This window comes from Oncorhynchus tshawytscha, linkage group LG22 (assembly GCF_018296145.1).
Source record: "Oncorhynchus tshawytscha isolate Ot180627B linkage group LG22, Otsh_v2.0, whole genome shotgun sequence".
Classification (NCBI taxonomy): Eukaryota; Metazoa; Chordata; class Actinopteri; order Salmoniformes; family Salmonidae; genus Oncorhynchus; species Oncorhynchus tshawytscha.
Window position 1 is genome coordinate 29,960,017 of NC_056450.1, and position 20,656 is coordinate 29,980,672.

The following is a 20,656-nucleotide window of genomic DNA, read 5'->3' on the forward strand; positions in this document are numbered from 1 at the left end:
CACTACCTAAGAAGAGTAAAGCCCTTAATAAACTTTTGTAAAACATTTTTTTGACCAGAAACAATGCTATTTTACAGTAAACAAATTGACAACAGAATTTCAGCATGCTTATAAAGACGGCAGGGTAGCCTAGTGGTTAGAGCGTTTGACTAGTAACCGGAAGGTTGCAAGTTCAAACCCCTGAGCTGACAAGGTACAAATCTGACGTTCTGCCCCTGACACTGTTCCTAGGCCGTCATTGAAAATAAGAATTTGTTCTTAACAGAACACAGAGGGTTTCTTTAATGGAAGCCTCTCCAACATAATCCAGGTAGAATCAGGAATTCCCCAGGACAGCTTTCAAGGCCCTTACTTTTTAAAATCTTTACTAACGACATGCCATTGGCGTGAGTAAAGCCAGTGTCTATGTATGTGGATGACTCAACACTATACATGTCAGTTACTATAGCGACTGAAATGACTGCAACACATAACAATGAGCTGCAGTTAGTTTCAGAATGGGTGGCAAGGAATAAGTTAGTCCTAAATATTTCAAAAACGAAATGCATTGTATTTGGGACAAATCATTCACTAAACCCTAAACCTCAACAAAATCTTCTAATGAATAATGTGGCAATCGAGCAAGTTGAGGTGACTAAACAGCTTGGACTAACCCTGGATTGTAAACCGTCATGGACAAAACATATTGTTTTGACAGTAGCTAAAATGGGGAGAAGTCTGTCCACAATAAAGCGCTGCTCTGTCTTCTTAACAACACTATCAACAAAGCAGGTCTTACAAGCCCTAGTTTTGTCGCAGAGAGCTAACATTAATAATATGCATGTTAATCTTTCCTGGCTCAAAGTTGAGGAGATATTGACTTCATCACTACTTATATTTGTGAGAGGCATTGACATGTTAAATGAACAGAGCTGTCTGTTTGAACTACTGGCACACAGCTCAGACACCCATACATACCCCACAAGACATGTCACCAGAGGTCTCTTCACAGTCTCCAAGTCCAGAACAGACATAGAGCCATGACTACATGGAACTCTATTCCACATCATGTAACTCATGCAAGCAGTAAAATTAGATTTTAAAAAAGAGATAAAAACACCTTATGGAATAGCGGGGACTGTAAAACAACACATAGGCAAAGACACACACATGATAACACATGCTGCCTTGGCAGCAGCTAATGGGGATCCATAATAAATACAAATACCTATGAGATGCAACTTAGATTCAGTTTCAGTTCAGAAAGAAAATAAATAAAAAGATGCTGCTTGAAAAAGTGTACCCATGACGGACTATCATCATCTCATAGGTCTGTATGATCTTCTCCTTGAAGACCTCAGCTGGCTGAACATTGTGGTTCTTACAGCACTCCTCAGCACAAGCCAGAAACAGCTGGGAAACACATGACAGATGGCAGACATTTAAATATGCAATGCACATACAGTATCAACATCTTCTATCAACACAGAGTACATAAAAACAAGCAAGGAAAATTCCAACCTGATAGTCTGCCACAGGGAGAGAGATCCCGGGGAACAGGTCACTGGTGATTCCATTGAAAAGGGGGATGTCATGAGAGAGAAACTTGGGCTCATTCACATCCTTGATGGACCTCAGGAGCTGGTAGTGCCGAAAACATAGAACATTCAACGTAAGCGACTACCCTTACATAGCCCTTATTTTTTAACTATACCATGTATATATATATATATATATATATATATATATATATGTGTATGTTTATGTATGCATATGTATGTGTATGTTTATATATATGTGGGTATGTGTATGTATGTATATATATATATAAATATATTTGCCAAAATAATATATGGGGGATTGGAAGTGATGCAGACAATTACATTGATGGAATCTACAATCTATCTGCAATATTAAAGCTGATCTACTCCGTTAAAATATATATATATTTAAGCAATAAGGCACGAGAGGGTGTTGTATATGGCCAATATACCACGGCTAAGGGCTGTTCTTAGGCACGAAGCATTGCGGAGTGCCTGGACACAGCCCTTAGCCGTAGTATATAGGCCATATACCACAAACCCCCGAGGTGCCTTATTGCTATTATAAACTGGTTAGCAATGTAATTAGAGCAGTAAAAATAAATGTTTGTCATACCCGTGGTATACAGTCTGTTAAACCACGGCTGTCAGCCAATCAGCATTCAGGGCTCCAACCACCCAGTTTATAAATATATATATATATACCATTTATACATAATAACATATCAATGTAAGCCAACTTTTGTAGACACACCAGTATGTCCTCATTCTCGTCTGGGAACTTGAGTTTGAGGTTCCCTGCGGCCACCAGTACAGCTTTGACGGCCCTCATGCCGTAGTCGTAGTGGAACTGGGAGGAAAGCTGCTCTGAGCAGAGTCTGTAGGTCATCACAATCTTTACTGACAGGGGCTTGGCGTTCAGGAAGCCATAGGAGTACAGGGAGATCTCTGCTATCAGGGCGTAGTTAGGCACCATCATGGCCACAGTTCTGAACAACACCTGTTGTGGATGAATAGGGGTGAAGTACTGTTGAATCAACATGGATTTAAAAAAAATCTATCTTTTGCATAGGATAAAGAGTGTATCCTCCTCTGTACCTTGAGGTTGTCTGGGAGCTCTGAGCGTCCAGCATAGCCCGGGTTCATGGTGATGGCCACGAAACAGTTGGGGTTGAGTTTGAGCATGGTGCCCTCAAAGTCAAAGTACTCCAGCTTCAACTCGATGGCCCTCTGGATGCACAGGACTTGCTGGGCCACCACAGACAGTACCTCTAGCTCAATGCGGTTAAATTCATCAAAACAGGCCCAGGCACCTGAGGACGCAAGACCTTTGAAGAACTGAGAGACAGGAAGACAGAAATTAAGGTGCACTATCGCCAGCTATAATAAAGACCACACGTGTAGTAAACAGGGATTGGACATTGATTGACATTCGCTGTTATTCCCAGCTTCAGTTACCTTCCCCATAGCCAGGTAGTCCAGGCCGTCAGAGCAGTTGAAGACCACACACTGCACGGCCAGGGCTTTGGCCAAGTCCTTGGTGGTCTCCGTCTTCCCCGTCCCTGCCGGCCCCTCGGGTGCCCCCCCAAGACTCAGGTAGAACGCCCCAATCTAAGACATAAAGTAAAAATATGAAATGTTAGTCTAAAGTTTGGGAGTGACCTGAGTGAGATATCTTTCAGACTACATGTTTCTTGGGGTGGTTTACCAGTGTGCGGTAGCATCTGTCTGTCAGTGGCGTGATGACCAGTCGAGGGGAGTTTCCCAGGTACTCGTAGGCGTACTTGACGTCACAGTTGATGATGCGTACACGCACATTCTCGTTGATCCAGTAGTAGCGCAGTTGAGCCAACCACTGGAAGTCTGTTTCATGGGATACACCTGTCATAGAATAACAGGAAATTAGGGCCGGGACGACACCAGTATCGCAACACTCGTTAGTATCGTGACAAGGAAACAAAACACATTAGCCGATTTCATTTCTTTAGGAAAACAGCCCTAATGTTGGAAACAGCCCTAATGTTGGAAACAGCCCTAATGTTGGAAACAGACCTAATGTTAGAAACAGCCCTAATGTTGGAAACAGCCCTAATGTTGGAAACAGACCTAATGTTGGAAACAGGCCTAATGTTGGAAACATCCCTAATGTTGGAAACAGCCCTAATGTTGGAAACAGCCCTAATGTTGGAAACAGCCCTAATGTTGGAAACAGCCCTAATGTTGGAGACAGACCTAATGTTGGAAACAGCCCTAATGTTGGAAACAGCCCTAATGTTGGAAACAGCCCTAATGTTGAAAACAGACCTAATGTTGAAAACAGACCTAATGTTGGAAACAGACCTAATGTTGGAAACAGCCCTAATGTTGGAAACAGCCCTAATGTTGGAAACAGCCCTAATGTTGGAAACAGACCTAATGTTGAAAACAGCCCTAATGTTGGAAACAGCCCTAATGTTGAAAACAGCCCTAATGTTGGAAACAAACATTGTCATCTAGTCACATTTGTTTATTTTCCAAGCTATATCACACAAATGTTTACATACAGCAGGTTTTTGAAGGACCAAAGAGTTTGGTCTGCTTCGCAATTTATTTTTTTGCCATGGAAAAAATATTGCGATATTGGTATCTGTCTTCACAGCCCTAAGGAAAATATGACATCATATTTGTTTATTTATTTGGATCCCCATTAGCTTTAGCAGAAGAAGCAGCTACTCTTCCTGGGGTCAACAAAAAACACAACAAGTAACAAAACACTGATAGACAGTCACACATTTAAAATACAATGAAACGAACAATACAACAAAAATATATATGTGTTAGAGTGTCTGTGTGTGCCCTCTCACAGTCCCCGTTTCATGAGTTGTTGTTTAATTCATTTTGTAAAGGTCATTTAGTTGTTTGCTTGAGTAATTGGAGTTGGAAGGGAGTTTCATACGATCATGACTCTGTATAAAACTGTGTGTTGCCGTGAATTCGTTTTGGACTTGGGCTTGGCGTTTTGAAATTTTCGATAAATTGCGTGAAGATACTGTATTTCAACAAGTTCAGGCGATTAGAGACTACACTGATAACTCGAGCTTGGTTTCCAAGTTTCTAAACCATACCAAACGATCTTTGGTATACTGTAGTGTTGTCATAATATTTGAATTGAAGAAGTGTGATCATAATAATGAGGATATTTTAGCGATCTGCAGTAGAAGAAGTCCTAAATGCCCCCCAGCCTACAGATGCGAACTAAACAGCTCACCTGCACTTGATATGCGTTTTTAGGCTATGGATGAGAAAGTGAAATTGTCATTTCCAATCAATTAGCTCAGTTATATGCTGCTTTGCGATCTATTAACAGCAAGGGTTACATTAAATAGTCGCAATATTTTTTAATGATGCATTTGGCGATGTTCAAGTAATTCACACAAAACATATAAACAAAAGCATTCACTGTGAAAGTTGATACATGGAGGCCCGTCATACATAGGCTATGCGTAGCACTTTGTTCAATTTATCGAATCACTTATTGTTTTCTTGCTCAAACTGCGAGCAACACCTGTCAAACTCAAGACATTTCTCTCAAAACACAGGGATTTCAATTAGCACAGGACTAGTATTATCAGAGGAGTCTGCAAAAAACAGTAGGTTATTCTGGCTGGAATTGTTACTCTCCTGCCATGTAAAAATGACTGACACGGCAGATTCAGATGGGACTAAAATGTTTTGGTGGTTTGTGCTCTTGCACATAATTACATTACCCGACCTCCCCAAGTAAAAGTAAAACTAATCCCGTCCGAATAGGGGATTTGCTGCACCTTATTACCAGACACTAATCAAGATGGGAAAGACCAGAGCCTGAACAGCTAGTACAGTTGATTTTTGTGACAAAAACGCAGAACAAAATCTTCACAACAACTTCGCTTCCTCAACATGCTCAATGGTCACACCTTTCATGAAACAACCAGTAGAGGTTCAGGTTTTAGAGAATGTTTTGAACCAAATACAATGCTTTTAGATGTATTTAAGACCTGTTTATTAATAATCACCCATTCTGACACTGACTGTAACACCTTATTTAGAATTCCAGTGAGCTCTCTGGCTTTGTGTGCTGACATGTAGAGTGTGGAATCACACTAGCTCATTCTAGCTTTGTGTAAAAACAATGATAAAAGTAACAGCCTAAGGCAACTGCTCTGAGGGACACCGCACTGTACATATCTGATATCAATTCCATTTCCTTTCTTGGTGTATATTAGAACAGCATTGTACCATATAACAATTTACTAAAGCCTACTGAACATTACCTTTGTCTATCAGGTCCATCACCACATCCCTGGCGTGGACATCGATGGTGACCAGAGCCCCTAGCGTGGTGCGAGTCTGCTTGGGTAGCTTGCCTCTCACCAGCTCCACTATGTCCTTCAGCTGGCTCTGTAACTGCTGGTAGTATTTATTCAGACCCTAAAGAGAAATGCATTTCTTAGTGTGTTGACTATCATACAAATCTCCTCAACTAAGTGGCAGTGTTTCCTTAGGATTTTTTTCAGCAGTGAAGGCAAGGGTAGCGGGGGGGTAGGCGTTAGGTTGCATTCCATAGACTTCAAGTCACTTCCAGTCATCACTCCTGCAGCAAAGCAACCCCACAACATGATGCTGCCACCCCCGTGCTTCACGGTTGCTTCACGGTTGGGATGATGTTCTTCGGCTTGCAAGCATCCCTATTTTTCCTCTAAACATAAGTGGTCATTATGGCCAAACAGTTCTATTTTTGTTTCATCAGACCAGAGGACATTTCTCCAAAAAGTTAAATTTTTGTCCCCATGTGCAGTTGCAAACCGTAGTCTGGCTTTTTTATGGTGGTTTTGGAGCAGTTGCTTCGTCCTTGCTGAGCGGCGTTTCAGGTTATGTCAATATAGGACTTGTTTTACTGTGGATATAGATACTTTTGTACCTGTTTACACCAACATCTTCACAAGGTCCTTTGCTGTTGTTCTGGGATTGATATGTACTTTTCGCACCAAAGTACGTTCATCTCTGGGAGACAGAACGCGTCTCCTTCCTGAGCGGTATGATGGCTATGTTGTCCCATGGTGTTTATACTTGCGTATTATTGTTTGTACAGATGAATGTGGTACCTTCAGGCATTTGGAAATTGCTCCCAAGGATGAACCAGACTTGTGGAGGTCTTTTCTGAGGTCTTGGCTGATTCATTTTGATTTGCCCATGATGTAAAGCAAAGAGGCACTGAGTGTGAAGGTAGGCCTTGAAATACATCCACAGGTGCACCTCCAATTGACTCAAATGATGTCAGTTGGCCTATTAGAAGCTTCTAAAGCCATGACATAATTTTCTGGAATTTTCCAAGCTGTTTAAAGGCACAGTCAACTTGGAATTGTGATACAGTGAATTATAAGTAAAATAATCTGTCTGTAAGCAATTGTTGGAAAAATTACTTGTGTCATGCACAAAGTAGGTGTCCTAACCGACTTACCAAAACTATAACTAGAAACGAGTTTCAATGACTCCAACCTAAGTATATGTAAAATTCCGACTTCAACTGTATATTTGGTAATGGTCATCATGGTAGCGATGACAGTGATGTGTGTTCTGGTCCCCCTACCTGAGCTCCTCCTCCGATGGCCTCATGGACCTCCAGGGTCCAGAAGATCTGAGAGGTGCAGAGCACCACCTGGCCAGGCCACTCCCTGACCCACTGACTCCTAGGGGTCTCACCGTAAGCCTACATACACAGGAGGGAGGATGTAATCTCTCTTGGTAAGAACATCTTAGTTTGGCATCATATTGTTTTCTAGCATATATACGGTAATAGTAGAATGTCCGATTACACTATATGCTTTTGTACTGTGTCCCATCATACCATACTTTATATTCATATGGTAGTGGTGGAGTAATCTCACCACTCTGGAGCGGGCAACCACGTCCCTGACGGAGCGCAGCATGATGTCCTCCACCTGCACCAGCCACTTCTCCACGGCTCCCCGTGCCTCTGAAGTGGAGATCAGTTGGATGAGCTGCACACGCTCCGCCTCACTGCTGTACATGGCCTGGATTGATGGGTGGATGGATAGATAAATGGATGGAGAAAAACTTCATTTGCTTTTCTAGTAAATTAAGTTAACATGATCTGCTACCACTGATTGATCTACTTGCCTGGATATCCAGGTTAGGGAGGAAGTCCAGCTTGGCGATGCCCTCAAAGCACTTCTTCAGATGGGGCTGCACGCGCAACGGGTCCTTGGTCTCTGACAGAATCTCCAGCATCTCATCATTGGACAGGAAGAAAAAGCTGGAGGTGGAGGAATGGGAGGGAGATGGAGGAATGGAGAGAGGTGGAGGAATGGGAGGAATGGGAGGGAGGTGGAGGAATGGAAGAGAGGTGGAGGAATGGAAGAGAGGTGGAGGAATGGGAGGGAGGTGGAGGAATGGGAGGGAGGTGGAGGAATGGGAGGGAGGTGGAGGAATGGGAGGGAGGTGGAGGAATGGGAGAGAGGGATAGGAATTAAATCTGAATTCTTGCACAACTAGAGACAAACATTTCAAAACACTGTACATTTCATTACCGAGGGAAGAAGAGTCGTTTCTTCTCCAGGTAGGCATTCAGTCCCTTCATGATTTTATCCAGAAGGTTGTTGGAATCTTGGAGTCGTTCAAGCAGGCCAGGCAATGAGGTCGCTGACAATATCTGCACAAATTCAAAATAGCCATGTACACGCAAAGACATCCCTTATAAAGACCCCTTTATCCTCCCCATACTGGCACCTGTGAGGCCACCTAAAAGCTGTCCTACCTTGGGGTCCTTGACGCAGTGCCTCATGACCTCCTTCCAGTGCTTGTCGACGGTCTGGAAGAGCCGCCCCTCCTCAGGCATCTGTTGCATGATGTCCTCGGAGGAGAAGATGGGCTCCAGATAGAGCCACTGGGCCTGCACCTTCAGCCACTCGTCTATGGTCTCCTGGATACGGATCAGACGCTCCTCCCACACCTGACACACAAAGAGGATCAGAGTAGGATCAAATTGCCCCTGGATGCTGTTCTAGGGTCAGCTTAGCGTTTTCTCCAATAACGGTTAAGGTTAGGATTTGGGGAAAAGCACCTACAGGAAGCATTTATCCAGGGTGAGAAAGAGAGAGGGAGGACAACAAAATGTTGCTTTGACATAAAGCCCACCTTGATCTCACTCTCGAAGGGCTTGATGAAGGGTGAGCCCCTCATGGTCTGGGTCTTCACAATCTGGTCGTCCAGCATGGTCTGGATCTCATCCACGGCGGTGAGGATGGACACCCCAGACTCCCTGTAGGGGTGGTGGTGGAAGGAGACTCCATCCCAAACCTCCACCATGGTCTGCATGGCCTTCTCCAGAGAGAATTCCTGTCGGAGAAATGAAGATATTCATCAGCCCTTTAAGTTGGCTTTTCACACTAGAGCTTTTCAGTTCAGAGCATCCTTAGCTGTGGGCTATCCCATGTCACACAAGTCTCTCTCATTAAATGATACCCATTTTCCCACCTTGCTGGCAGCAGCACTGATGGTCTCAAACTGCTCGAGGTACGGGGTGAGGTTCTGCTTGAGCACTTTCCGCAGGGTGGTGCCAGAGTCAGGCGTGAGGTCATAGTCCACAATGTCAGATATCTGAACCCAGTGGCGAGCCCTGATACCTGGGTTACACAGAATGGACACCGTGGGGATGTGCTCCTGGGAACAAAAACGCAGTAGAAGTCAAGTCATTAGGTCATACATCTACAGTATATCTATGGTCTATAACAGTGGTATTGAAACTTTTTCAGCAGGGACACAATTTTTTCCGGCAGAATTTCTGGGGACCTCATTTTTTGCCAAATAATTTCTTGCGACACCACCCCAAATCTAATGACACAATTTTTACATCAATTTTTACATCAATAAATAACCTTCAATTCATTGCACTTATATCTCATCAAAATGAAAAGAAACCAATAAATACATTTACTGAATATTTTTTTCCCTTCTTCAAATTATCATTCTCAAAAACATTTGTACATTGTCTCATACAATAATCTATACTCTTAATTTTTGTTCCTAGAAAATGTAGTTTTAATTTTGGCGACCCCACTGCAGTGATGTCGACTTTGAAAACCACTGGTCTATAGTTTAAACATCCATTATAACCCCGCAAACAACCGACCAACACTAAACAAAAGTTCTCACATGGTAATTGTTTCCACGTAGTTACCTTGAAGTCCTTGACCTGCTCCATGACTGTGGAACAGATGAGTGCAGTGGGGCGCTCCTGCTTCCCCAGGTCCTCCTCCCCGGGCCTCCTCTTCACCCCTCCTCCCACCATCTGTTCTGCCTTCTTCTGCTTCTGATGGAAGAACTTGAGCATCTTGTATATCTCCCTGAAGAACTCGTCCACCTCCACCTCCATGCTCTCTCCATTCAGGTCCAAGAAGGAGCCGTCCATCCACCTGGACATTTCAGACAGGGACATGAAGCAATACATTGTTTTCGGACCTACGGCAGATGATGTGACATAGAGCGAATGACAACAACCTAAACAGCCCACAGACCTCTTCTCAGTGCGCTGCCACTTCAACACCAGGCCAAAGAGCTTCTGGTAGGGCTCGATGCTCTCCTTGATGACTTCCACCACGGGATAGGACGACAGGTCCCATTTGTACAGAGTCTCTTCTTTGTTGATGAAGTCGATGGCCTCCTCGGCATCCTGAAGCCTTTTCTGGACTGTCCTTACATCAGTCACATACTGATCAAAAGGTAAAGATCAGTCTAAATGGGCTGATATGTTAATCAACTTGACACATTCCAGAGCGCTTGTGCTGTTACCTGCTGCATCATGTCCAGCTCGGAGCACTCTGCAAACTCCTCCATTCTGCGTCCTAGCTTCTCTAGCTCCAGCATCAGCCTCTCTCTACGGCACAGCAGCTCCTGCTCTCCTTTCTGCTTGGCCTTCAACATCACCTGGGGAAGGACGTAGCACAAGATTGTTCTTTCTTCATAAAGCAATAATGGTAGTGGAAGGGCTTAATTACCCCCTTCACTGACATGCAAAATGTTTTTGCTTTATCCAGAATGAAGGAGTATGTTACCTCATCATTGAGATCGAACACAGGGTATATCTTTTGTGGCCAGATGAGGACTGTAGAGTTCAACTCAAGGTCTTCTGGGTCAAAGATGTGGACGTCCAACAGGTAGTTCAGTCTGTGGTGGGTCTCCTGCCGGACGATAAAAGGGTACAGAGGCTCATGATGAGTCTCACACAGTTACACAGTAGTTGCACAGTAGTTACTGCAAGTCAATTAGCCTAGTGGTTAGAGCGTTGGACCTAGTAACTGGAAGGTTGCTGGATTGAATCCCAGAGCTGACAAGGTAAAAATCTGTTGTTCTGACCGAGCTAGGCAGTTAACCCACTGTTCCCCAGGAGGCGAAGACATGGATGTCGATTAAGGCAGCCCCGCACACCTCTCTGATTCAGAGGGGTTGGGTTAAATGCAGAAGACACATTTCAGTTGAATGCATTCAGTTGGGCAAATTTCCCTTTCCCAATTATGCACTACATGAGTATTAAGACAGGATTAGGCCCTTGTTCATCAGCTACTTACCATTATTTTGGCATTGAGCTCCTCAATGCCCTTTGTCTTGGCATGACCAATGTAAGCTATCATGTCAGTCATGTCCTCCGTAGTCTCAGGAACCTTCAGGGCTTTCTCCTTGATGTTCTCAAACTCCTGGCAGATCCTTGGCAGAGGCACAGAGGAGGAAGATTTGCACTGAATATGACAATTATTTACTGTATTTATAAATGGTGGATCAATCTGTGATCTTACTGTAGACTGTGCTCTCTGTGATTGGTGATTAGTTTCTCCAGGAGTATCTGAGCAAAGGTCTTAGCCGTCTTGGCCAGCCCTTGTTTCAGCTCCTCACAGTCCAGACGCACCATGGCAAAGTGGGCTATCGCCGGCAGACTGACAATCTCCTTAGACAGGACACAGAACTCTTCCACTTTCTGTGGAACAAGACACAGACACACATATTACATTCATACCATATACTACTCCAGATACAAAATGTGTACCTATCAAACCTGACCTGTTTTGCTCTCCCTTACCTCAGTATAATCATCAAAAGAGTGTTCCTCCTCAACGAACCTGTCCACTATACCCTGCGCTGTCCCATTGACCAGCCAATCATAGTTGTCAACTGTAAAGAAGCAACGAGGGTTTAGGACAGATAAACCTTTACAATATTCACTTTCATTCAACCAAGTAGCTGGGCTATTCGATTATCTTGAATTGATATACATTAGAATGTTAGTTTCTCACCATAGTTCTGGAAGTGTTTATAAGGCTCCTCCAGGTTCTTACGTACGGCAGACCTTATGGTGGTCTGAGCCCATAGCAGGACATGGTCCGCCAGTCTGGCATCAATTACAGAGCTGTTGGCCTCAGCCAGCCAAGACTGGACCGTCTGGACTTTCTGTGAAGCCACATCAGATAGGAGTGATTTGTCACCAACAAGATGAAAAGCCAAATATGGACTATGATCAAATACGTATTTAATCACACTGATTATGAAGCATATTCATTTGTGTGACAAAGAATATCCTGACACACTCGTGAGATTCATACCTGCATGGTGTTGGTGATCAGGTTCAGAATTTCTAAAACAGATTCCTCAAGGTCCTGGAAGCTGGGATAGAATTCCATCTTCTCATCATCAAAAGTCAAATCCATGCGGAAGAGAGGCAACTGGTAGACATTGAGCGGATCGAATAAGCTGACAAAGTATTCCACGCTTCTCTCCACTAAGGATCTTAACTGTGGAAAAACGCAACCAAAAACAGAACATCAAGATAAGCTGGACTTGCTCCTAAAAACACCAGTACTGAACAAAACCTCACCTTCTCACCTGGTTGGAGATAAGTGTGGAGACACAGTTGTAGAAAGAGTCCAGTTTCTCAGCTCTGACCCCCTGCAGCATGTCCTTGCTGGTCAGCAGGTGGATGACCTTGGGAAACCAGGTGTTCATGATGCGCTCCTCGATCCTCTCACACTCCACTGCCAATTTATGCTTCAGGCTCTCGCAGGCTACAGGTCCCGTGGACCTTACCACAACACAAAATAATAATACATAATAAAAACATATGTGAAGACAGAAATTGAAGATAATCAGGTGTTTATTCGTATACTTGTGGTGCTGTGATAGAACAATTTTACCTGCAGTCAGTAAGATCAACCAATAGCAGACGTGAAAATGCACCATAGCCGATGTCCAGGATTATCCTCATCACTGGATGAAGAATGTGTAATTTCTCCTTTATCTCCTTGCGACTTCTCACAAAGCTGTCATGCCATGGTCTGGAGAAATCGAGAGCCCTGAAAATAAATATGAAGTATAATTGACAAAATATGATTAATCAAAAATTCTATCAATAAATGGCACATTATTTGCTACAATATGCCAATCCGTCTCTGTGGTGTATTGATTAGTTATGAACATGCTGGGTGTGTATTGTTGAGACACTCACTTTGCTGATGGAGTTCTATGTCTTGCCAGAACTGTCCCTTTCATCTGTGGTTTCTGGAGCACAGTACTCACTAAAGGGGACAGATTGTAAATACTGATGTGAGACACAATCTACAACATTATAAGGCTAAAAACAAAATAATATAATGCTGCTATTCAAGGCGATATGGTCTACAAAACTCAATGGCTTCACCAGTGGCTATGTGTTTGTAGAAAAATGGCAGAGATCACACCAAATGAATGTAAACATATTTTTGGGGGGCTAGTGATCTTGCAATTGCAAAGAAATGTTTTTCATGTCAAAGCCTTCTTTCATCTTCATCCATATGACTCAGCTCACTGATACAGAGTGTATTCTAGAAATGACCGAAATGCTTTTAAATCAACACTTTTAGAGAGCAATGAACTAAAATGGTACCAACTGATAAACAAACCCGAAAGGAACAAACTGCGTACCTACTGCTTTTTAATAACTTTAGGGACACAACCCAAGGGCCGGCTCTAGCCTTTTGGGGGCTTTAAGCGAGATTTGGTAGGGGGGCCCCTTCACCAAGCGGAAAAACATTTTAGTGCCCCCCCTTGTGACGGCAGAGAGAAACATTTACATTTTCAAGTAAATGTCCTTACAATTCTACACATTTTGTCATGGATAAGATGTAGATAAGATGTTGCCGTTTTAATGCACGTTTTCTACAGTTCTACACATTTTTCCATGAGGCAGAGAGAATTCGTTGCTATTTTAAAGCAAATTTCCTGCAATTCTACACATTTTGCCATTGAGTGGAAATACATTTTTGCAGTTATAAAGCTAATTGCCTGCAATTCCAATATCAAAGCTCTTTTGCAAAATGTAGATGTGGAGTGTGGCCCCTCTCAATATTGAGACACAAATACTCCCTTAGATAAATGTGTACAGTATGTACTTTTTGTAACCATGGTTCCATTGAAACAGAAGTTCATGTCTTGCTTTACTGTGGGCTATACAGTGACATTAGGGATGATATGTTATGTCAGCTTTCCAGACAAAATTATCATTTTAACAGTCTGGATGAAAATAATAAATTGTGTCAACTTTTATCAGGTAACAATGTAAATGCCTGCGGCAACGCCTGCTACCTTATCTTTCAACTGAGATGTTTCTTTATAAGTGTCTACCTGTCCCTTTATTATACTGTATTTTGTTTTTTTTTGGTTTATGCATACATGTGTATGTATAGATGATGTAATGTAACATAGATTACGCCTGTACCATGTTTGACAATGATTGTCTTTTAGTGTCTTAAAACTCAATTAGAGTGATCCACAATGTGGTTTTAAAAAATCTGTATTTGGAAGTAGTATATAATTGTGGAGATAGAGATAGACATGAATACACGCACCTGTGTGTTTGACCATCCCACTGAGGAAGTTTTCGCTGACCTCCCTACATAGCTCCTGCAGCAGCTCGTCTCTCCCAGGGCCCACACGCAGCTGGGGAGGAATGCGGGTCAGCATGGCATCTAGCCACTGCTGCTGGATGGGCACCACAGGACTGCCCTCCACACACTCCTTCAGGAACATGTAGTTTAACTGCAGGTGTGGCCACAATGGAGCGACAGTGCGGAAATAGGAAAATAGGTTGATACTTATCATTTTGAACACAAATAACTAGGAATATAGTATTTTGTTGGCATCTCACAAAAACAAAACGACACAATTGTCAGAGACCAGAAGGGACTTAACAAAACAAAAAGCAGCCAACTTACTCTACGCCTTCGGTCTTCACTGCTCATCTGTGAAATAAAAAGGTGACAACTTTGAGAAATTCTGACACGAGAATTACCTGCAGCGAAACTCAAAATGTATGCAGTAAATTGACATGCATTAGCATAACAGAGATAACAGAGATCCGCCTGAGAAACTCAATAAGCATTATATCTCACAGAAGGGGGGAACTCTGGCTCAGGGGACGTGGGAGCCACTGGTCTTAAATCCTTAGCGTTCTTGTATGCCTGCATTGCACTAGCAACCCTACAAGAGTAAAGAGCACAATGTGAATACTACAGCAACCAAAAACGACTTGCAGTTGACTCAATGTAATTGAAACAGGGCATGACAATCATCATGTGTATTGTCATCCTAAATATCTCAGTACTATACCAGTTAAGTGAATGTATGACTTGACATTTAATAACAAAAAGTTCAAGGGACATACAGGATCTTATGCAACTGCTGTTGCTGCTGTTTACTTCTCCTGTGCCTCAGCAGCTTCTTCTGCACAGTCATCTCATCCTCTGCAGCCCCCTCCTGCAAATGTGTGCTTGGGATGGGTGGCAGGACAGAGTACTGGTTCAGGCCATCTCCCATGGGTGGCTTGAACACCCCTGCGGAGGAAGGCATCTCAGGGACTACTGAAGGAAGACACTAACAACATTGCAAAATCCTTAGCCTGTTGAACCATCAGTTAACGTTGCATTTTAGTTGCAAACACAGCCAATGCATTTCCTCTGCCATAATTTTTTTTTTTTTTTTAAGTCTAAAGTAATTTATTAAATCAATAAGCACTTGCCTTGCTTGCTTATGCTAATGTTAACAGTGTGCCTTCGAAGTTAAAATCGTTGGTGTGGCTAGCTAGCCATGCTAGTTTGAAGTATCTATGAGTTATTCATTAAATGTACATTCATAACTATAGTCGAGAGTTTATTTCAAGTGAAATGTAAAAAAAAGTTGCAAGGTTTGCATGCAATGTGTATAACTTACCCCTGCTCTCTTTTGTTAAAACTTGTCCTGTCTATGCAGAATTCAGTTGCTTGAAAGTGGAGGAAAAACAAGTCCGTTGCTATAGAAACTGTAAACAACCATATGGATACCCCTGCTGGAGGCACAGCACACTGCTGCTAATTGCAGAATGCACATTTTTTCAATGTGTGGCATTATCTATCATGCATTTCAATTTATGCATGTGGAGACATTTAGGTGCATAAAGAATACTTTGCAACAATACCATTATCCCACCATGTGTTTGTTTGGTATGACTATTTTCTTCTTGATGTGTGCATTTCTGTAATTCTGGGCTCATCTGTAAAATACCTTGGTCTCATTATGACTCTGATAAAATAAAGGTTCAATAAAAAAAGTCACACATTTAACCAAGCAACTAGTGTCTATCCAGTTCAGCTGCCTTTATACGTGTGTCTACTCAATGTAATGCAAAACTACAAAGCCTAAAGAAAATATTCAAGTCTAAGGAATATCATTTTTAAAAATGTAAAAATATCCCCATAAACACCTAGAAAAATGGACAGACAAATCAAAAATTATTTTACACTTTTTATTGTTTGAGTGTATACATTCTATGATCGAGGTCTTTCTTTCTTGCCTTTGTAAAGGGCCAGTAGTGAGACATTAGCTACTTTGACCACCTTGAAGCGGACACCAGGAATATCACCAACGGCGTGCCCCTTCCGACCAAATCCTGCCACCAACACCTCATCGTTTTCCTGATGGGAGAGGAAGAGGATTTGAAAACAGTGGTTATGATGAAATGCCTGACATTTAACAATTATGTGCAGGTAGTCCAAAGGACAGAATCCAAAGATCAGATGGCCAATTTATAATTTAAAAAAATCAAAAGTATATATGGAGGATCTTGAGTAAATAAAATGTACCTTTAATGAGTAATGTGAAATAGAGAGCTGTGATGAGAAATAGAAAATAACTTCTTACCTCAATGAAGTTCAAACAGCCATCATTGGGGACGAAAGCTGTGATCTTCTTGCCATTTTTGATGAGTTGCACCCTGACACACTTCCTGATGGCAGAGTTGGGCTGCTTAGCTTCAACACCCCTAGACAGAAGGAGAGATGTTTTTGAGCAAGCTAAATTGTGGAGGCCAAAACATACAGTATGAAGTAATAGGCTAAATTACAGTGTTGTCTTACACTTTCTCAAGCACAATGCCTTTGGCATGAGATGCCCCTCCGAATGGGTTGGCCTTCAGGGCAGTGCCCAGGTGAGCCTTCTTATACTGCTTGTCATGCCATCTCTGCTCCCTGCGATGGTTACGCAGTTTCCTGGCTGTACGCAGACCCCGGCACTTGCCTGGAGAAAGGAGAGGCAAAATGGACAGTATGAAGGATTAGGCCAAATGACTGCCCTAGACTGACTGACAGCTAATACAATGATCAATGCATGCTTCTTCTACAGGTCATGTCAGCGCCAATGTGGGAATTGGTTATGTTGAACAGCAGTGGTAGGTAGTGACTAGAATGGTTATGGATTTCATGGCTATGTGGCTAGAAGAAAACAATCGGATTGAGTTTAAAGATAGCAGGTGCTTGTATCAATATAATACACCACAAGTAAACATTTGAACCATATTTCCTCCGTCATGTACAATAAGTAAGGACGGGAATATCTAGTGGTCTGTGAATGTAAGGACTGCATCATTATCTGGCGTGCGCACAGCATCGCAGAGACGAGGGAAAGCAGCTGCCAAGAAGAGGCCAGATAAGCCAACGAACACCCTACAACATGATGCATCCTACATGGACATTGAAGGGGAGTTGTGTTAACGTAGCTAGCTAGTTGACATCTCTAACCCACTAGATATCCATTTTCATATCAGAAATGTCTTTCTCACATGTGGCAGCTAGCTACATGTGGCTGGTGCTGCCGACTTTTCGTATGTATAATACACGACAATCATTTCTACATGGTGTGATGACATAATATCATATTGTGACTACTGTCAAGACAGTTTTTGTGTGTTAGATCAACCAAATAAACGTATTATTTCAATGTGAATATTGGGGACTCACCCATTGCTTCAGTGTCCGGGTACTGAAAAAAAGCCGCACGCACGATTCTTCCCACATGACCCAGGCGTCATCGCAGCCTCTAACCAATCATTTTGGGGGAATCAATGAAATCCCGTGAGTTTTCCTGTGTGACGCTCTTGATTGCTACGGCTGAATAGTAGCAGCAAAATATCAGGTACAGTATTTAAAATAATATATTTGCTTTTCCAAAATACAGTTGACTCATACGAATAGATATTCACGTTACTAAACTGACCCTGTACATATTTGTATATTGTACAAATTCTGTGAGGGCAAATAGATGGCGTTGTTTTGCTTGATAGCGGCTGAGTTTAAGGCTTCAATGTTGTGGTTTTCATCGAAGGCCGCAGTAACGTTATTGAGCTTCCGGCTTATACCAAATGACACTCACTTAGCTTTCCCCTACGTTATTTACGAATACTTTATTGGCGTTAAGATGACGTCCATGGCAATCTCATACAACAATTTTACAGCATGGTCGTTATTCTACATTTTCTAACAATGCTTTCATGTGCTATATGATAAGGCATGTTGAACCTATAATAATTAAGTGTACTGTACAGCTGACACATCCACTATTTCAATCCATAGTAGTTAACTGCAGTGTTCAACATTCAGCCTTAGTATTAGCCAAATTACAATGAACATGGCAATGATGGGGGGGGGGCATGTTTTTTGTAGAACAATTCATGATGAGTTATAGTGAAAAGCCGGAGGACATAACAAGAGAAGAGTGGATGGAGAAGCTCAACAATGTCCACATTCAGAGGGCCGACATGAACAGGCTCATCATGAACTACTTGGTGACAGGTATAGTAACCATACGCACAGACATACAATGAAAAACCTGGTAACAGGTAGATGTTAATTTTCCTGATCTAAACAGAGAATTGTATATCTTTGGTTTGAACAGAGGGGTTTAAGGAGGCAGCTGAGAAGTTCCGTATGGAGTCTGGGATTGAGCCCAGTGTGGACCTGGATTCTCTGGACGAGAGGATAAAGATCCGGGAGATGATCCTGAAGGGACAGATACAGGAGGCCATCGCACTCATCAACAGCATGCACCCAGAACTGCTTGACACTAACCGCTACCTGTACTTTCACCTACAGGTAAAAAGCAGATTGCCTCTCCCGTTATAATTCTTCTCTCAGTCTTATTTTGTTTGCCGTTTTCTTCATTCATTGCCATCTGTTCCTCTCTCTATCCTTTTTGTCTCCTTATTCCCTCCACTGTTTTTTGTCCATATTCCTTTTCCTCCCCTGACCGTCCCTGTATACTGCTCTTACCCTCTGCAGCAGCAGCACCTGATTGAGCTGATCCGTCTGAGGGAGACTGAGGCAGCACTAGAGTTTGCTCAGTCCCAGCTGGCAGAGCAGGGGGAGGAGAGTAGAGAGTGTCTGACAGAGATGGAGAGAACCTTGGCCCTGCTGGCCTTCGACAACCCTGAGGAGTCACCCTTCGGAGACCTCCTCAACACAATGCAGAGGCAGAAGGTGTGTTTATTCTCACTTATCATAATCGAGAAATAGATAATAACGTGCATATTGCAAGTTTCTACTACTATTTCAGTATTTTGTCAGTACACAAACTTTGGTTTTGACTAGATGGGATAGTGGTTTTGTCAGATTTGACTTTTCGTAGTAGCTTAGGAGAATTTATTCTGCAGGTTAGGAGAATTAATGTAGCAGGTTAGGAGAATTAAGTTAAGGTTAGGAAAAGAGTTAGGGTTAGCTAAAATGCACAAAAATTCAACATTTGACAAAAGCTGTATCCCTTCTAGCCATAACGTTTGACCTATAACTGATGCTGATTTAATATACCTCCTGTCCACTGTGTGCTTCCTGAAGGTGTGGAGTGAAGTGAACCAGTCTGTGCTGGACTACGAAAACAGAGAGTCAACGCCCAAACTGGCCAAGCTCCTCAAACTGCTCCTGTGGGCTCAGAACGAACTTGACCAAAAGAAAGTCAAGTACCCCAAAATGACAGACCTCAGCAAGGGCACGATCGAGGACCCAAAGTGAGAGGACACCAGGCTGTGTATGCTGGTGGAAACTAATTGGACTCCCCTCCTACCTATTTATACTCTGACAGAGACTGACTGAAACAATATGTTTTCTTTCTTTGTGTGGGTTGCTTTTTGGGAGACTTTGATAACATGGACTGTACAAACTATCCAGTTTGTATTTTAGTGACTTGCTGCCTGAAACTTCAATATCTGAAATATAAACCCTTGTATTTTAATGAAGTAAAATTATAAGACTTTTGTTTCATGTCTGCCATAGATAGTTGTATATGAACATTTCCTTTTTGCAGATTTCACAGTTACACTATTTTTTTTCTGTCTACTGGCAGGGAAAGTTAGCCATCTTTGCATTTGGATGGTGTGTTAAAGCCTAAATTAGGCTCTTGGGACTATAAAGTGTTAACCTATAAAACAGAAATTAATGAGGTTGGGGTAGAACAATTGGTTCCCATTGCTGTGGTCCGCTGTCTCAATTACAGTACATTTTGTTTTTCTCAACAACAAAAAACATGCACATTTCAGTTTCTCATGAATTCTAGTGTAGGGGCCAAAGCTGGGTACTGACGGAATGCTTCTAAGCTGCCAGTACCCTGTAATGTTGTCAGGGTTTTGTTGCAACCTTAGCTTTCATCCTGTGTTATCTTGAACCAACAAGATAATAATGTGAATACATACAGAGACATAAATTTAGTTCATGTTGACAGTTTTGCAACTGGATTATTTACATTATGGAATAAAATACTATTTTGGAACACTTGATATG

The 20,656-nt window shown here is 42.4% G+C and overlaps 3 protein-coding genes across 3 annotated transcripts in view; 1 reads left to right on the top strand and 2 right to left on the bottom strand.

The window, feature by feature from the left end:
- dnah12 (dynein, axonemal, heavy chain 12) overlaps positions 1–15,828 on the bottom strand; it is a 39,124-nt gene extending 23,296 nt beyond the window's left edge. Inside the window, exons 1-31 of the mRNA XM_024383484.2 lie at positions 15,789–15,828; positions 15,244–15,452; positions 14,972–15,059; positions 14,795–14,821; positions 14,429–14,618; positions 13,051–13,120; positions 12,740–12,898; positions 12,432–12,627; positions 12,152–12,340; positions 11,846–11,999; positions 11,632–11,723; positions 11,351–11,529; positions 11,126–11,261; positions 10,613–10,738; positions 10,350–10,484; positions 10,076–10,269; positions 9,739–9,973; positions 9,036–9,221; positions 8,697–8,897; positions 8,317–8,511; positions 8,090–8,211; positions 7,680–7,815; positions 7,427–7,573; positions 7,129–7,248; positions 5,813–5,969; positions 3,229–3,401; positions 2,979–3,131; positions 2,619–2,858; positions 2,275–2,520; positions 1,501–1,620; positions 1,283–1,392 (exon numbers count right to left, since the gene is read on the bottom strand). Coding sequence (XP_024239252.1) covers positions 1,283–1,392; positions 1,501–1,620; positions 2,275–2,520; positions 2,619–2,858; positions 2,979–3,131; positions 3,229–3,401; positions 5,813–5,969; positions 7,129–7,248; positions 7,427–7,573; positions 7,680–7,815; positions 8,090–8,211; positions 8,317–8,511; positions 8,697–8,897; positions 9,036–9,221; positions 9,739–9,973; positions 10,076–10,269; positions 10,350–10,484; positions 10,613–10,738; positions 11,126–11,261; positions 11,351–11,529; positions 11,632–11,723; positions 11,846–11,999; positions 12,152–12,340; positions 12,432–12,627; positions 12,740–12,898; positions 13,051–13,120; positions 14,429–14,618; positions 14,795–14,821; positions 14,972–15,059; positions 15,244–15,428 — 4,661 coding nt within the window. The 5' untranslated portion in view covers positions 15,429–15,452; positions 15,789–15,828. The remainder of the gene's footprint in view (positions 1–1,282; positions 1,393–1,500; positions 1,621–2,274; positions 2,521–2,618; positions 2,859–2,978; positions 3,132–3,228; positions 3,402–5,812; positions 5,970–7,128; positions 7,249–7,426; positions 7,574–7,679; positions 7,816–8,089; positions 8,212–8,316; positions 8,512–8,696; positions 8,898–9,035; positions 9,222–9,738; positions 9,974–10,075; positions 10,270–10,349; positions 10,485–10,612; positions 10,739–11,125; positions 11,262–11,350; positions 11,530–11,631; positions 11,724–11,845; positions 12,000–12,151; positions 12,341–12,431; positions 12,628–12,739; positions 12,899–13,050; positions 13,121–14,428; positions 14,619–14,794; positions 14,822–14,971; positions 15,060–15,243; positions 15,453–15,788) is intronic.
- A 517-nt stretch (positions 15,829–16,345) lies between these two features.
- LOC112222303 (40S ribosomal protein S23) lies at positions 16,346–17,939 on the bottom strand. Its single transcript, XM_024385072.2, has 4 exons — positions 17,849–17,939; positions 16,970–17,129; positions 16,755–16,875; positions 16,346–16,528 (listed from the first exon to the last, which is right to left on the bottom strand). The coding sequence occupies exons 1-4, from the start codon at positions 17,850–17,852 to the stop codon at positions 16,382–16,384; spliced, it is 432 nt and encodes a 143-aa protein (XP_024240840.1). The 5' UTR covers positions 17,853–17,939; the 3' UTR covers positions 16,346–16,381.
- A 3-nt stretch (positions 17,940–17,942) lies between these two features.
- LOC112222302 (glucose-induced degradation protein 8-B homolog) lies at positions 17,943–20,650 on the top strand. The gene is made up of 5 exons (XM_024385071.2): positions 17,943–18,023; positions 18,551–18,679; positions 18,783–18,979; positions 19,166–19,363; positions 19,718–20,650. The coding sequence occupies exons 2-5, from the start codon at positions 18,559–18,561 to the stop codon at positions 19,889–19,891; spliced, it is 690 nt and encodes a 229-aa protein (XP_024240839.1). The 5' UTR covers positions 17,943–18,023; positions 18,551–18,558; the 3' UTR covers positions 19,892–20,650.
- The last annotated feature ends 6 nt before the right edge of the window (positions 20,651–20,656 follow it).

What these genes read in the sequence shown, in the direction of transcription:
- LOC112222302 (XM_024385071.2), top strand. Translation starts at nt 18,559, where the DNA reads ATGATGAGTTATAGTGAAAAGCCGGAGGACATAACAAGAGAAGAGTGG. An exon ending in CATGAACTACTTGGTGACAG is followed by an intron (nt 18,680 to 18,782) that starts GTATAGTAACCA and finishes TGGTTTGAACAG; the next exon opens with AGGGGTTTAAGGAGGCAGCT. An exon ending in ACCTGTACTTTCACCTACAG is followed by an intron (nt 18,980 to 19,165) that starts GTAAAAAGCAGA and finishes TACCCTCTGCAG; the next exon opens with CAGCAGCACCTGATTGAGCT.
- LOC112222303 (XM_024385072.2), bottom strand. An exon ending in GGCATTGTGCTTGAGAAAGT is followed by an intron (nt 16,876 to 16,969) that starts GTAAGACAACAC and finishes CCTTCTGTCTAG; the next exon opens with GGGTGTTGAAGCTAAGCAGC. An exon ending in GCTGTTTGAACTTCATTGAG is followed by an intron (nt 16,529 to 16,754) that starts GTAAGAAGTTAT and finishes CTCTCCCATCAG; the next exon opens with GAAAACGATGAGGTGTTGGT.